At 35.6% G+C, this 17,940-nt stretch overlaps 1 protein-coding gene across 8 annotated transcripts in view; it reads right to left on the minus strand.

Annotated features, from left to right (window-relative positions):
• The window catches only part of FAT1 (FAT atypical cadherin 1), a 108,569-nt gene that overhangs the window by 61,655 nt on the left and 28,974 nt on the right, over positions 1 to 17,940 (minus strand). For all 8 annotated transcript variants that reach the window (XR_014692969.1, XM_084518953.1, XM_084518955.1 and 5 more), the window contains exon 3: positions 10,953 to 11,267. Coding sequence is in view for 7 of the 8 variants with exons in the window: in XM_084518953.1 (XP_084375079.1) it covers positions 10,953 to 11,267 (315 nt within the window). In the remaining variant the exon portion in view is untranslated. The remainder of the gene's footprint in view (positions 1 to 10,952; positions 11,268 to 17,940) is intronic.

A 17,940-nucleotide genomic window follows, 5' to 3' on the forward strand; every position in this document is an offset into this window, starting at 1 on the left:
GGTCACAATGTTTTATGCAACTAATTTTACATTTTAAAACATAGAAACAAGAAAAAATAATATTTACTTAAATGATTTGCACAGAAAGGATATAACACTAACTAACTGACTGTTATTGACAAAATCCAGTCCTTTACAGTTTTGAAAATACAGGTTACGGAAGAGCAAAATTCACCTTCTGAACCCCCATCCATGGATACTTATTATTTTTATCTATGTGGCTTATTTGTTTCATTTTTTGTTTTTCGCTATATTAAATCACAAGGATTTCCTTAAGAAAGCTCTTCAGCTGCAAAAGATGGCTGGTCTTGCTTTGTCAACTGTGGAAGTGGCAATCCAATTTTAAAATTACAGTCTTCTACATTTTTAAACGTAGGCAAGTTCAAGAATGTGTCTCCTTAAGAAAGGAACAAACAGAACTATCTTTCTATTGGTAAAATAAAGATAGCTTTTGGACAACATGCAAAGGAAGATTTGAAAATGAGATTTGGCAGAGGCTTTTCAATCATTTATCACAGAAATAACACTGGAAGCAAAAGCTTATATTCTGAAGGAACCAAGGCAAGAACTATGAGTAGCATGCTGGTAGTAACATCGTATGTTCTAACACTATCAATAATCAATCAGTCAAAATTATTATTTATTTTTTTTTGAGGTGCCTTCTTCCAATTCAAATAGTGTGAGTATGTGGATAAATGAGGCACAAATTATCATGTTGAGATATTTCAGGGTTTTAGACAGCCTACAAATAACCTTATTGGAATTTTCTTTGGCTACTCATTTCAATCTTTCAAATGAAAGCAAAGTTCAGGCAACAATGCTGTGCAATGTAATCCTCCTCATTGACGTTAAGAAGGGGTTAAGGATAATATACGAATTTACAAAATTACTCAGGAAATTGTTCAAATGTCACTAAGAACACTACTGTTATTACACCATTACAGGTAATTGTTTGAGGGCAGTACTTGTCTATACAACCAACTCCCAACATATCTGAGTGAGTGTTTGATTTACACAATGCTGTTGCTCTTTCTTTCTTCTTTTTCTTTTAATTGCGTGTTATTTTCTATATTTACAAGACAGAATACAACTATAACAAGCCTGAAATGCCTTTGACCTACAGATTTAGAAGAAACTGATTTTGCAACCAGACCATATGTAAAAGTCCTCCATGCAACACTCATGACAGAGATGATTACAAACTGCTGTCAAATGTCTTGGTTCAAGATTTGGAGAGAAATTCTTTAGCTCGTTTAGATTTTGACTGACTCCTGTGAATTTTTTAGCTAAAACAAATTATAATCACTCAGGTTTTGATCTTTTATTTTCATCATTCAAAAAATCAAGCCAAGTTTGTTAATATGGGCACTACTTCTGACTGAATAAACATCTCTTAATAGGAAATCGATACTAATGTAGTAGTGTTTTTAGATATACAAACTTCATTACAGTTATGCTACTCAGACAGCCTATCATTGAAAGGCTCACACCTCTGCAAGCCATTATACTGTGGTATACGCAGTGGTATTATGCAAGAGGCTCATAATTCTATCTCACCAACAACTCTTCCCTGGCCAGAATTGTAATTTCCCACATTATATATTCAATCTCAAAATGGAGTTCTTAGCTCTTACTATAAAAATTAGTTATACAGTGACTATGTCTCCATCACCATTTCTGTGACACGGTATGGTAAGGGTGAATAATGGAAAGAAAATCTTAATTTCTTTTAAATTCCCACTTCATTACATAAATCATAGAGTATGACCTGAAGGTTTTATGTGGTTCCAGGACAGAAAGAGGGAGGGAGGAAGGACTGCTGCACTGCTACTTTGTTCCCCCTTTTGCTCTTCCCAGCTCAGTTTTCTAAAGATATAACAGAATATTAATTTAAAAAGCTCTAACAGCATCATCTTAAAATTTAAAAGAAGTGATCTCTACATAAGTGCTTGCAAATAGTAATAAAAAACTATCTATAACACAGCATATTTTCCATCTTTTTAAATGTTAAATCTTTAAAAATTGTACGGTGACTGTGAAGATGTTATTAATAATTTTACAGATATAAACTTGTTTTCCCAGGCTCAAGAAAAAAAGTCTATATAAACTTTTGTCTACTCATGTAATCCTCTCTAGTTGCAGAAGAAGTTTAACAAACTTTTGGGTTACTTCTGTTCACATATTCAATAAAGGTGAAGGAAAAAAAATTCTTCTACAGTCAATATAATGAAATGCTTTATTTTCTCTGCACGTGACAAATAGTTGGGCACATACTCGTTACATACACTTTGAGCTGTGGGACATGAATGAACAATAATGGAGCATGTCATTTGTTGTCATATAAAGTAGCAAGAAAAATAATTTCAGTGTTTGGGGTTTTTATTTAACTGTAAATCACATTTGCGTGTAATGTAGTAGTGCCTGTTTTATTTGAGTTCTAAACTATTAGCTCAATTGGGATTAAAAACCACACGTAGTTAAGCAACAAAGATTTCCTTTGTCAAAATGAAGTGTATACTATTGTGTGGTCACTGCCCCTTCATTTCCTCACTGAGTAATTCTCCAGCATTATCGGAAACCCATGGAAGTTGTTTGCAGCTGTACCCATTTCCTATTTCACTTCACTCAGTCTCCAAATCAAACACACACACGAGATACTGCTTTAAAGGTACAAACATGAGCTACTATAATTTTATACATTCAAAGCTCCAATGTTTGCTAGACACTAACTAATAAGCAGAGAGCAAGATCCATAGACTAAGTGCTATCAAAACTTTTATCCCCATTTGATAGAACAAACTTTTTATATTAAAAAAAAAAAAAAAAAACATTATATGGTAGGATTGTATATGCAGAAAAGTTTTATCTCAGCTTGAAGGTTGTTGTGAACTTCATAATGTATATTTGAGGTGAATGTATTATTTAGAAGACAAACTGCCACAATCCTAAACCACTGCAGGATCACTTTAGTGTAAGTACTTTCAAAACTTTGGATACTAAAAAAGAACATAGAAAAAAAGAAAATATGATGATCAGAAGTTGAATCAAATAATATTAAATCATATACAAAACACTAATCTTGAGATTTAGTCACTCAGCTTGGAAATTCCAGAGTCAAGGCTGCAAAGTCATCTGAAGTTGACTTTCTGGTAAGTGTGTGTTAAGATACACAGACTCAGGCCTCGTTCAGATCACAGGACACAGTGTGTTCCAAAATGGGTAATTACTCAGTGTTTCTGTTGGAATTCTCTGGATAAGGGAGGCCTTATCTAAATGGTCTAACTCCTACACCAGCAGATTACTAATTTCAAAGGAATGACCGTGGAATTCTCATAATACTACTTGAAGTGCTTCATAAATATGAACACGTTCACAACACTCCAATGCAATTAGGTAGTGCAATTATTCCTATTTTATACCTGCAAAACTGAAGTACTGGGTAGCGAGCACTCAAAAATAATGTTGTTAATTTCCTACCCAGGTTATGAATACCACTCCAGTTTTTGAATTTATGCACCAACTCTCATATCAAGGCGTGAAGCTATGCTTTTGCACTCAGCATTTCTGCATGTCTGACTCAAAATTCTTATATGAAGCAACATCAGGTAGCTCCCTGCCTCATTTGCTATTATTGTTTTCAATTTCTGAACTGAGGGATGGCTTCTGGAGAAAATGTTATTTACTACCCAATTCTTTCCCCAAGCCAAATCTAGTCAGTACAATAAATGTAGCAGAAGTCCCAGGGGAGTGGAAGTAAGCAAATCAATTTGGCAAAACAAAAAAACAACAAAAGAAAAAACACATCCAAACCTTATTTCACAGGATAAGAAATTATTTCTGGGCTGAATACATGGACAAGGTAATCAAAAAGAGTGTGAAAGGGTCTTCGTTTATCCTATACATATCTGATTAGGATCCAATCTTTTGTTCAGTAATACTAAGGAGAGCTGGAACTCTTTTAGCTTTGCAAATGGAGTCTTTGCCATTCCATTGTATATCCTGCCACTTAAAAGAAAGCAGTACAGGCTTCTTTCAGATACGTCATCTCAGCAATCTTTGACATACTATTTAGATGAAGCCTGTATCATTGAGGAGTAGCTATCTTTTAAAATAATGACATGGCAAAACAATACTATCTGTGTGAAAATGACACAGAGTAAGGCCTACAGTTCAGTTAGTTGTCTTTGTTTGCAGAGTTGAGTTTAATGGTTCTAGCTCTACAGCAATTAAGGATGTTCTTAGCTCTTACATATCCATGCTTTGACTTTGTTGAACCATTATTGTTCGTCAGTTAAAGCTGAATACCTTTCTTCAAGTTTGCAATCACAGAATCCTACAAATTTCTTCCCAATATCTAATCTAAATCTCCCCTCTTTTAGTTTAAAGCTATTGCCCCATGTCCATCACTACTCTCCCAGACAAAGTGTCCCTCCCCAGCTTTCCTGTAAGCACCTTTTAGGTATTGGAAAGCTGCTATAAGGTCTCACCAGACTCTTCTCTCCTAGTCTGTTTTCATAGAAGAGGCACTCCAGCCCCTTTACCATCCTTGTTGCCCTCCTCTAGACTCATTCAAATATGTCTATGTCCTTCTTATATTGGTCTCACAGGTGCAGAGCAGAGGGGCAGAATCCCCTCCCTTGCCCTGCTGGCCACGCTGCTTTTGATGCAGCCCAGGATACAGTTGGCTTTTGTGGCTGCAAGCACACATTGCTGGCTCAAGTTGAGCTTCCCATCAACCAATATCCCTGGTACTTCTCATCTGGGCTGCTCTCAATCCATTCTTCACCCAGACTGTATTTGTGCTTGGGATTGCCCCGCATGAAAGAATAAAAATAAAATAAAACTACAAAACACAAGAAGCAAGGACAGAACAAGAATTCCATTCCAGTCCACTACAATGGCGCACTGAGGAACTCTAAGTTCCTCTTTGCAGTTACAATGAGGAGCTGGCTTGGCTACTACCTTTACAATTCCTGCCAGGTACAACAGCAAAAATCATCTAATTCATGCTCCTCTCATTTCTCAGATAGAAATGAAATTACATGTTTCGATTGAAAGCTATTAGTAAAATGAATACAATAACTCTCTTGAATTGGCACTAACAGATCAATTTCTGAATGATTAATCCAATATAGACTAGCAACTACATAATTCATAAACAGCTTATAAATATACACTTGTATACAATATTATCAGCTATTATTTGTAGATGCCATACTAAATACCTGTTCTGCTTTCTAAGAACTACTGCATGTTAACCATCATGCTTCAAACATTCCTCATCAAAAGCAATAAAGAAAATCAAGATATTATAATATGAAGGAATAAAAGATGGAACAAAAGCATAAATTTGTCCAGTGCAATTGTGCTCATGTCAAAATAAAAATATTAAATGTTTGCATTGAATATTTTACAAAAACAACCATGGATGTGATTCACTGCGTATAGCTGGAATGCTATAAAGTATGATCTCTGTTTTCCAGACCAGTAAGAGACTTGTCTACAAAACAAACGAAATAAGGTTTCCCAAAGGAACCAATACAGATTTTTAAGTAGTTTTTTGAAGAAAAGAGTTTCCAATAACAAGTTTTTAACATCCACATCTAAAAAAAATATATGCAGATGTAAAACAAATACTACATAAGCATTCCATTTAGTCTGAGTCTGAAGTCAATATACTACCCCTGACAGAATTTGCATATATTAATGAATAAATTGATAATAAAACACCCGCTGAGCTGACAGACTCAAATTAAGGATGTTACACATTTTCCTCTGCTTACTTTAGGTAGGTGAGTACAGTTCTTCAAAAAAGTAGAAGATGAACAGACATGTTTATTAAAGTAAGAGATCTTGTTAAAGGAGAGGCAGATTTCACCGAGATGTAAAATACTTTATTCTAACACATAGATTTTTTGCCCAATTTGTTGCTTTCTCAGACAAAATGTACACAATTGTATCCAATAGATACCACCTGTACTTGTAGGTAGCTAGGATGGATAGTTGTCAAACTCTACCTGTACACAAGAAGCCTAAGAACTCTTAAAAGGCATTTAAATGGTGTAGTACCTGTAATTTACCTATAGCAGCAGATTGTGAATAAAACACCTAGGAAAAAGACGTTTTCTGATGAGCACTCTGGCAGCTTATGTTCCTTATAAGATATTTACTGCCATATAAGCAGAACAATATTATTATAGAACTCTCCATCACCTCTAAAAATGAAAGTTAGCAACTAAAGAGTATTTCAATAATTAATTTTCAAAATCTTTGACCTTCTTAGAAGGCAATAACAAAATGTAAAAAGAAAAAGAAAAAGAGGAAGAAAAAGAAAAAAACCCTACAAGCACGTGAGCCACACCCACAGTAAGTAAAAAAATCACTGTTTTCTATTAGACATACCAGAAAAAAAAACAACACAGACTGAGTTTTGGAGCACAAAAAACAGAAAATGTTTACTTTAACATAATCCTTTGCTTTAGAAAATCACATGAACGTTGTTAAAAGCACAAACCTTTCCTGGAGCACAATAGCTCCAGTTTTAAGTGGTAAGATAAAGCACAGTAGTCCCCAGGATGTGTTCTGAATAGCTATCAATTTCTGCCAATTCCAACTCCTTCACAATACCTTTCATATTTAATTATAAGCTATTTTGCAAGAAGTTAACTAGATATAAAGTACTTACTCTGACTTTATATAGTTTCATAGAATAGTCTGGGTTGGAAGTGACTCTGAGATCAAGTCTACTCCCAACTCCCCAACAAGAGCAGGGACAGGTTTCTCAAAGCCCCATCCAAACTGACTTGGAACACTTCCAATGATGGGACATCCACAACTTCTCTGCACAATTTGTTCCAGTGCCTCACCATGAAAAAAATTCCTCCTTATATCCAGTCTAAATCTATGCTCTTGTAGACATATTCATCTACAGTTCTGTTCAGGTTGACTATGAAAATTGTGCAATTAGTTTTTGCTCTAATTCTTTCCTGGAAATAATATTACGGCAACTATTTTTATTACACTTAGCTAGCTTAAATGTAAAGCAGCTTTTCTTTTCCTTTTTTTTTTTTTTTCTCCCTCCATAATATGGGAACTCCCAAACTAAAGACAAATGTATTTCATTTACTTTAACCAAAGGCTAAGTGTATCTGAAAAGATTACAAATATCATGCAATATACTGCATCGTATATCCTGTTCCAAAGAGTGAAATAGCATTTCTGCATGCAAAGAGAAACTTAGCAATGCTTCTTTTCAAGGAAGTTATTTCATAACTTAAAATAATAAAAATATTTTGAAGTGCCAATGATGATCTACTGGAAACTCAGAAACTGATCACTTTAAGAAGCATGCAGATAGCGCTTCAGCTAGTAGCGCTTTCTTTCCAGCAGATCAGTTAAATCGATACTTCTTGTAATAGAAATAATCTTCTTTCTGTGACAGAAGCACTATCCCCTACAAAGGTCCATGTCAGTTTCTCCACCTAAAAAATCATGCTTACTGCACAAATACACACATGCATCCTATTTTAGAGGCTATAAATTCTAGAAATAAACTAGCTACATGCATGAGAACAGACAGCAGTACTTTACTTGACATAATTTGCATGTAGGTTATTGCTATTTATAACCTATATTACTATAATGTGTGGGAGTTGTAGCCACAGACCATGATACAACAGTGTTTAAATCTATAAAAAGACAGAAAAAGATGGATCCTTGACCTAGAGAGGAGACAATAACATAGTATCAGCTGAAATGTATTTTTAGCACTCACCACATATTTTAAGAACCCAAACACTTGTCTTTGCTTTACTTGGACTGAATGCCATCACAGTCCTTGGCTGAAGAGCCAACCAAAGTAACAAACGTAACAGATGCTTAACTTTCACTCTGTCACGTTCAATGTTACAATGGCATACAGTTAAAAGCTTGATTCATATTCCAGACCTATCTCCCTTTCAGCTGGACGGGAAACCTGGGGCCCTGCAAAGGTTTCTCTTGCTTGGACAAATACAGTCAGTGTGACAGCCTGACAAGGTCCAACAAGGGTAACACATTTGCAGAAGCAAACATAACAGGATTTGATCTCACTAATTGTGGTCAAATGTACTCTTCAGCTGAGTCCTGTTTTAATTAACTGAGGGGGATAAAATACACTGTGTATTTTATCAGTTACAATAACTGAAATCTTTTAAAGTGATCTTTAAGGTCCTTAACATTGCAGTCCTATTGAAAGAGCTTTCACCCCTAGTAAGACTTATCCAGGTTAAACAGATCTGATTGTTAGTAGACAGAAGACTTTAGAAGTAACAAATATGATAACCTCAAAACTCACCTTGATCACTATGTTACTATTTACTGCAGATTTAGTTTCAAACTGAACATGTAGAAGAAAGCAAGAATACCATCCACTAGATGACATGAAATCTAGTGTCCTGTATAGCATGGGAGACATTGTATGAAGTCTAACTATTTAATTTTCATTGAACTTACTTGAATGTAACTCTGGGAACACAACAGAAAATCAGCAAGAGAGCTTTTTCCTCTGCTCACCTCTTCTCTTTCCCTTCTCTTGCGTTTATTAACTTTGTCTATCTAACTGTAGCAGTAGTAGACACCAAGGAATTTACCCATCTCTGCTATTCTAACCACCCTCAAAGGCAATATTTCCTCCTCTGCTGAATGTAAATCAGAGAGAGATTTTTTCTTTGCAGTGCTTGTATTGTACAATCTATTGACTTAATTATTTCCATTTGTTTTTCCCCTTTAATGCAGAGCTGAGCAGTACTCCAGACTGCAATACTTACTTCTACAGTATGTATGCCACAATAAAGGCAGGTAAGAAACTCTCTTGACAGAAAATCTTTATTAGCTTTCTATTAAGTGTTTTTTATCACCTCAACATCTTGTGTGTGGGCTCCTTCAAGCTCTCTTTCTAGCATAAATGAGATCACCAGTAAGCTACTGATGTGGAAAACTACAAACTCTGTCTGAAGATAAGTCACAGTCCCTTCCTACACTGATTTTTCTACCCGTAAAATAAGAATAAAGATGTTTCTTCACCTCCAAACTTACGTGAGGCAGGCATGCAATTGTCCTTTACACAAAGTCTGGAAAATGCTACACAAGGGAAGGCAGAGAGGACTTGGAAAGGACCGGAACAAAGAAGAAGAGAAAATGCAGTATAGAAGATATAAGGACATAGCACACAAAAGCAGATCAGCCAATTATATACAGTAAAGAGTAAATGTAGGTAGAATTCATGTTCACTTGCAGTTTGAGCACCAAAGCCAGTCAAATTCTTTCCAGGTAACTCACAGGTACTTTTTTCTGCCTTTTTTTTTTTTTTTTTTAAATCAGTATCACTGGTTGAGACAAAAATAAATATCAAAGCAGCAGGCAAATGATAAATTCCAAAAACAGAAAGAAGGGAGGAGTAACAGTATAAAGAATGACCACAAAAGTTTTCCTTTTGAATTGTGTGTGAGCAGAGAAAGAAAAAGAAACACAGTTACTGCACCCAGTTTAGATGACTGGTTTTGAATATTTCTTGTTTTATTTCGTAGGCTGCCTTTGTTGCAAACCAGCATTTCTGTAAACATAGTCAATATAGGCCTTAACAATACTAAAGACATTCTCTTGCTATAGCTATTTCATATGTGCCTGTTGGCAGCGTCTCACAAGTAGACTTACACACTAAGAAATTTTTGTCAGAAATAACCCAAATAACATACCTCTGTTTGCAGTCAGAGCTTTGCTGACACAGCAATTGCAGCTGATGCAGCATATAAGTCTTTCATACCCTAAGCTGAAACAACTATGAAACAGAATGAAGGCTATAGTGTTAACACAACCTACAAAACACTTTTCACTCATAGTTTGTTGGTTTTTTTCCTCTCTCTCCTCTAAATCCCCTTGAAATTCCATCCATCAGTGAACAAAGAGCTAAATGAATAACAAGGTTTTTGTCATGCCTTTCTACTTACTAGTCTTGTTACAGATTAAAATCACCATCTATATTCCTATAGCATCTCTAGTATAAAAATCTCTGGATTCTGAGAAATTTGAGTGAATCAGAAAAGTCTCCTGTAATTTGTACTATAGAAAGGCACCTAAACATAACATATGAAAAGCTGAACCATGCTCTACCCAGCTACCTCTTTTTTTAATATCAGGAAAGATTTGCGTAAAAAACATCCGGAATACCTATTTTCTCAGTATTCATTCACAAGGGATGGAGAGCAACATTTATGTTGTTTTTAAACTCACTCTGCAGCTTCAGTTCAAATGGATTATTTGTTTGCTGTCTCTCTGCCCTACATAGATTTCAGTATTTGTAATTCACAGATACTAAAAGGTGAGCTGTTTCTTGTATTTGTACTTTCCTGTTAAACCCTCAGTAAGTTTTTCTGAAGTTTTCCAATCAAGCACTGAATTCACACTTCCTTTTCACTACACATCAACCACACATAGAGATTACCTTCCAGATTTTGTATCTTGTACAGCGGCAACAGTTATGCATACATCCCGTTGCACTGTCTTGGCTAACACTAGCTGGTGGACGGGCATGGGCTAATAAACTATGAATGAAAATTTGAAGAGAGAGATCACTAAAAACAGTTTGGATGTAGCCAAGCTAAAGCATTCTAAGAACACAATTACAGCACTGCAAATGGAAATGGACACTGACTAGTCTAAAGCTAAGCTACTCTGAAGTAAGCCTTCCCTAAATGTGCAGGGTGCGGATTTCAAGTACTTTGAACAGTTTCACTCTCAGATAGTCTTCTACAGGTTTGTAAACATTACTGGTATTGACAGAGACCAAGATACCCATTTATAACTACTGTGAAGCATGGTTACAATATTAGAGATGTTGATTTTGTCCATTTTATGTATTTATGCAAATAAATTGATTCACTCATATTTAAAATAAAACATTATGTTGTACTTACCAGTTTTGGGGTTTATCGAAAAGAATCCTTGTGGATTTCCACTTGTAATCTTGTAGGTTAACTTATCACTTGAGCTAGAATCTGGATCAAATGCCTCAATCTGAATGACAGATACATCTTTAGGTGAATTTTCCATGACCTCTGGGTAATAAACTGGTTCTGTTGTCTGAGGAGCATTGTCGTTAACATCACCAACTTCTATGTAGATTTCAATGAAAGATGATAAAGGCACAACACCTTGGTCTGTTGCATAAACAGTCAACCAGTAATGTGAAGTAGTCTCACGATCCAGGCGATCAGCTGTCTCAATAATACCTGTTTAACAGGACAAAAGATAAACAGAGAACGATCAATAAATATACAGAAGTTTGCAGAAACAGAGCAAGCAACAAGCTTAGAAAATGAGAAAAAAATCAACAAGTTCAGGATAGCTGACATTGATTCTACAAGCTGCGTTAATATACACACACAAGCATTAAAGCTAACCTGAAAACACCAAAACCAAAATCAATAAAACAGTTTTCAACGATTACGTGTTCCAGATATTAAAGCAATATATTACTTAACTTCCTTTCCATTGTCTTTTGAGATTTATCAGATCAATTAACACTATTGAAAAAAAAAAAAACACAGAACTATTTTGCTGGAAGGATTAAATATAATGGGTAATACACAATTTTGGGGGGCTTGAATGACTCTCTTATTAATATACTGAATATTATAGTATATCAAACTATCTGATTTGGATACCAGACTCTTGATCTGTTTACTGTTACACATATTAATATACTTAAATATAAAACATTCTTATCTACATGCCCAAATAAATTATTTAACTGAATTTTCTTAATGTGCATAAGTATTTAGACTCACACAGAAATCTCACAGAAAAGGAAAACAAAGTTAGACCTGAAGGCAACCTTTATAGCATTATGACCAACCACTGGTTGCCATTACTTTGATAATAGAAAGCAACACCTAGCTCATTTTAGCACCCATAAAATGAATTACCATTTACGGAACACCTAGACAAACCTCATACAGCAGTTTGTCTGAACCAGAACTAAATAAATAATGAGGGCCTCAAATTTTTATCCACTGTGAAGGAAATACAGCCCTGTTTTTTACAAGCACCTTAGTCTACAATCTACAGTCATAAAATGCATATGTTGTATATCAAAAAATTGTGACATGGCATAACTTATTTGTCAAGGGATGAACATTACACAGATTCACAGAGTTACTGCACCATAAAACTGCACTTTTATTTTCTTAATCGAGTTGCTCTTACTGGCTGTCTTAATCAATCATTTTCTATATAGAACTTAAAATGAAGCTAAATACATTCCAGAGGAAGGAAGAGACCAACACCTTGCAGCCACTCCTGTGGCAATCTCGAAAGGCTCTGACATGGCTCTTATTTTTTCTTATACTGATAAGAAAAAATGTTATTATATACTCTAATATATGGTGTGGCCCTTGTCCTCAGCCCAGCCACTCACAAAACATGCATACTGTCAGTTAAGTAACACTCTGATGAACTATGCCACTATCCTTTCACAATAAATCCTACAAAAAATGACTAACTATAGATATAATTTCCTTCACGTATCCCAGACATTTTTATTTTTTAAATATTCAGGCTAAACAAAATTAGATAAATATTGAGGAATTACTGATTTACTCATTACTTTCTTTGCTTTTTGTGAGAATGTATGAAGGGTTGATGGTGACCATCTTATATTTTAAGATGTCAGTAAGATCTTAGGAAGACTGGAAGAAACAGCATCTAATACCTAAACCTGCAAAATGCCCATATATAGCATTTTAAGCAACACAGTATCCCAGAACTACCACCAGGTGTCAGTATGGAAATTGGTTGTATACAGTCTCAGACCACTGGGATGAAAAGTGGCAAGTAACACACTGCACTTTGAAAAAAAAAAAAAAAAAAATCTATATGCATTAGATACAAGTTTTCTTGAAAGCTAACTGGTGGCTTTATAAATTCCTTCTTTGAAGAGGAACACCGTCAGAAACCAAGTCAAGGTGTTCACTTTAAGGACGCTGACATTTTACAATTCATCTCTTTAGCTCAGTATTTATTTGCATTGTTTAATTTCAGTTTGTTATAAAAAAAAATCCTATAAAGACACTGCTTTGTGCTGTGGCTAATAGCACAATTTCTCAATTTAATATAAAGAGTGATTTTAAATAGGATACCATGAACTTGCTCTCTCAAAAAAGGAGACCTAGTCTTGAGCACAGTTACCTGGATTCTGTTTTTGTAACTTGCTTATGTTACACCTTTTGCATTTCTCTGCTTCAGCCAGGAGACTTGCCCGGGAGTAAATAAATGTGTTAATTCTTGTGGCCTCATTTCTAAACCTAAATGCTGGATGTGGCATGCAAGCACTTCATCTTCAGTCTGGGTAGATTCCGTGCATGCCTCAGAAAATTTTGTAAAACATTCATGTCCTCCCAAACACAAGCCTAGCCTGTTGTAATTCCCTCTTTGCTGGGCCTCCAGCAATGCTGCTCTGTTGCTTGCAGTCTGTGCAAAGCACAGTGGTGATGCTTACGTGCTGAACTGAGCAACCATTATCATTTTACACCTGCCCTGCATTCCTAACAGTAACTACATCAGAAGTGGCAGATTAATTTTAAGATAGCCTTGCCTGATATTAAAGAAACAGAGAAAGAGACTCTCACGGTAGTGGAGCTCTCCCGCAATCTGCTCACCTGGCATTAACAGATTCTACCACCTTAATTATCAAAGCCTCCCTCAAGGAAAGGAAAACTGAACCAATTATGCTTTCGTGAACTGCCATTTCTCATGTCTCTGTTCTCTTATATCACATATTCTAAAGGGGGAAAGGGAAGAAAAAAGTACCACACCAAACCAACAACAGTAAGTATTTCAGAAAGAAATATGTAGAAGCATTACTGGGATACAGGAATAGTGACTAATTTTACAATAGAGAAAATGGACAACTTTATTTTCAGTTCATTTTTCATTTCAAGTTAGTTCTGCCTATCTGGCATTACTGCTGCGTATTTGACACTGACTTTTGCAGAAATGCCCAATGAAAAGGGCTGCAATCTGTCTGAGTACCTGACTACTCAACAAGTCATATAACACAGATTTTTGTCCAACAGGGTAGCTCTGGTTTTCAGAATATCTCAATTTTTCTACAGGGTCACCGATAGGCTGTGTGCATTAGCAAAAGTAACACAAAATGTTATTCACTAAAAATTACTCTTCCATTTTTCTCATGTTTCTTACCCAACAGACACTGGATGAACATTTTCTCTCTATGCTCTGCTGTTTATAACCACAAATGGAAGTATAAAGTAGCTAGAAATAACATATTACGAGCATTCAGATATGCGAAAAAGCCTACGTAACTGTTTACATTTTACTGTTATTAACAGATCAATTCCTAATCAAACACTTCCTAGAGGCAAAGGTTACTTAAAAAACATAAAAAAAAAAAAAAAAAAAAAACTCCACCCCTCCCACTTAAAGAATTTAAAATAGATGGAATAGACAGGCATGTATGGAAGTTGGAAAATGTATTAGATGGACATCACGCATGACAAGTGGATTACTTTGACAATATTAAAATGAAGACCCAAAATAACATACCTCCAGTATAAAAAACATGTAAAAGAAGACCGGAGGATATAAGAGCAAAAGTTTCCTTTCATTGCTTGCATGTTGAGGGGGTGGGGGAGCTCACCACACCTTGTTCTTCTTCATTACTCAGAGCTCCGCGAGCAGATAGAGAAGGCATGACTGGTCTATTAACGTGACTCAACTTTCTGCACTTTGCTGCCACCCAACAATAAAATGGAGCAGATACTGATCCGGTACACAAGCCTGGGCGGAGATTGGGAGGGGTGGGGGGGAAGCACTGACTACCAACACCTGAATTCTTCTGGTGTCAGAAAACACAATCAGGAGAACTTGGATTTTTTTCCCCTCTAACATTACTGCACAATCTAACCTCACACCAGTCATTACACCAGATAATGATGAGAAATCAAACGTCAAAAAAGTGATAAACCAATCCAAGTAAGAGTTAATTTGTTTTAATTTTACAATCAGCTAGATCCATTAAGTATCAGCAAGATGTTAATCAGTATCATCAATTTCAGCAGTAAGTTTCGTCTTCTTAGAAGTACTTTTGCCTTTTTCTTCCAGTGGTGCAAATCGCATTTAGGGAGTACAGTTTAAGTGCTTCTATTATATTTTCAATGTATTAAAGGTTCTATCTCCAACTCTTCTCACATCCAAAAAAAATTTTTTTAGTCAGCAAATTTCCTATTCTCTATGCTGAGAGCAAATCAGTAAATTTGACTTTTACAAGCCATTTGCTTTCTATGTAGCAAGACGAGTAGATAAATCTTCCACAGAGCTCCACCAGAGAATCTTTAGCATGCACGATAATCCCAAAGACCTGTAAATATTATTTTTCATAAAATATGTTGAAATGAGTATTCCAAAAACATTTTCACTTCGCTGGACATGCAATCTTTAAGCTTTTCAGGTGGTTAGGATAAAAATAAATTAATATTCATCAGTTGCTAACTGCCAATGGGGAATACAAAAGAGCTCTGATGAAATGTTTCTCAGTCATTTGCAAGACGACAGTGGAGTTTTATAATCTCCGTGAGTCTGAAATTTTAGACTAGATATTGCTACTGTTTGATGCAACTGGAGTTTTCTGTTGATTTTATTATAAGAAGGAAAAAGTCCTAAGTGAATACTATACTACGGAAATAAGACAGCATTCAGTATGGAGGAACATGCTGGTTTAAGAATACAGCAAATGGGGAAAAATTAGAACATTAACCCCACTCAGGCCAAGAACCAACATCACTTCCAACTTTAATCCCATAACCCAAATCACTAAAACCAGTCACTCTTAAAACAAAAATAAACATATAAATCCATCTCAAATCTCACAGTCTTACCTTTGCCAATTCTATCTGATTAACAAATGCCTAAACTATAATACCTCCAATTCCCAGGGATGATCCTCCTTAAGTGTACTTATCCATGAGAACTCTCATTAACAATATTAATGATTCTGTAATGGAAATCAAAACCTGCAATCATTTCTCAGCAAAGCATGAAAACACAGTTTAGTAGAACTTGCCCTGGGAGCAATGTTTGAACCACACTAAGAGAAATCCCTGGCCTGGAACACGATTCTTGAAATCTGATTACAAACTTAATTAATCTAAATTCTAATAAGCTGGACAAATCAAAAAGCTTCTTCAGCTGCCTAAATGCCATCTCTGAGGGGAAAAGGCAATATTTTAAGAACTGCAGGAACACAGGTTTTGATCAAATATGACCGTCAATGAACAGCCAATCCCAATTAAAGACTTAAAAAAAAAAAAGAGCAGATTAAGCACGTTATTACCAACGGCATGCTGTCCCTCAGCGGCACAAGGCTGCATTTACACCAACACAGACTGTAACTTTGGCTCGAGTTCTGACCAAAGAGTAAGTCACTTACTCTTGTAAGCCATCACTAAAGTCTACACAATCTTTTCAATTAAAACTAGAATTAGGGGTGGTATTCAGCTTAGTACACACTGCCATTTACTACCTGAATCTCTCTTACCACTACATAGGCTGCATATAGTTTTCTATAAAGTTACCAATATTTATAAAATTAGTTTTTACGTGGACACGGGTCAAAAGAACCCCATCTCAAAAGTCTGCATTTTTTTCTGGTCAAATTGCTGCTTTAAGTTTTGTGGAACTTCACTTAGGCATTTAGAACAACGAAATAATCACATCAGAGTCCTTGATTAGTGGTTTGGTGTGGTTGTTGTTTTTTTTTTTTATTTCTTTTTAAAGTAAAATCTTACTAAATATTACAACATTATCATGCTTTGTCTTCTAACGATAAGAAATTTATACCATCTTTTCCCTGAGCTGTATAAATACAGAGGCTATAACAGATCTGATAGGATGAGGAAAAAAAATAAATAAAAATAAAGAGCATCCAAGCATCCAGGATAGAAGACATGGTACTTATCTGCTTCTCTGCAGTCCCCAGAGGAGTCAAATAACATCCATACTCTTTCGTTCTCCTTTTCCCCTTAAGTAATTTCTAGAGGCACAGTCAAACCAGGACAGTAGGCAAATGCAACCCTGTGTATTATGTATGTTGTTGTTTTTTCCTCCACTTTATGCAAAGTAGTTTTGGGGGAAGCAAAGGGGTGTGGGGGGAATGAAAATTTAGTAACAGTTATGGTGCACAAGATAAAAGAAACTACAGCAGACCAGGGCACACTACTTACAAGTACTATACCTGTCTGTAGTACCTGGTACAAATTGTGATTCTAGAACTAATTATCACCAGTGAAATATCTCAGATCCTTTGCACTTTTAATACAATTTAAAAAAATCCTCTAGCCAATTTATCTGTATTTCTGATGGGCCAGACAACCTCTGACCGCCACTACAGTCCAACACTGAAAATGCCATGAAGTAGCTAAGTATGGCCATATGTACAGCCAAGTAGTCCTATGTGCGATAGAGTGCACTGAAAAGAGAAAGCTTTGACATATGGAACATACTGAATTTCCAAGGGGGAAAAATAAAAAAAGAAAAAGAAAACCTTACTTTCCCTGTGGCTGCTGTGCTACTGTAACTTAGGTCTCTACAGAGCATCCTGTGAGGAACAACTGAGCCTTAAGCCTACAGTTCCTTTACAATAGCATCCAATGACAACAAAATTTAATATTATTTGATCAGCCAAATAATAACCACTTAACAAAACCAAAACAAACAAGGCAGCACAATAAAACATTGGTCTTTATACTACACAAACCAACTGTCCTTAAGTACTGAAGATTTTGAGTATGTCCTGTCACAGAGACAAGGAACTACTCAGCACTTAAAATGTCAGTTGAAAAGACCAAATTCTGCATCCTGTGAACTTGAAACAATCTCCTGCTGAAG

The sequence above is a fragment of the Aythya ferina genome (assembly GCF_964211825.1).
Source record: "Aythya ferina genome assembly, chromosome: 4".
Taxonomy (NCBI): domain Eukaryota; kingdom Metazoa; phylum Chordata; class Aves; order Anseriformes; family Anatidae; genus Aythya; species Aythya ferina.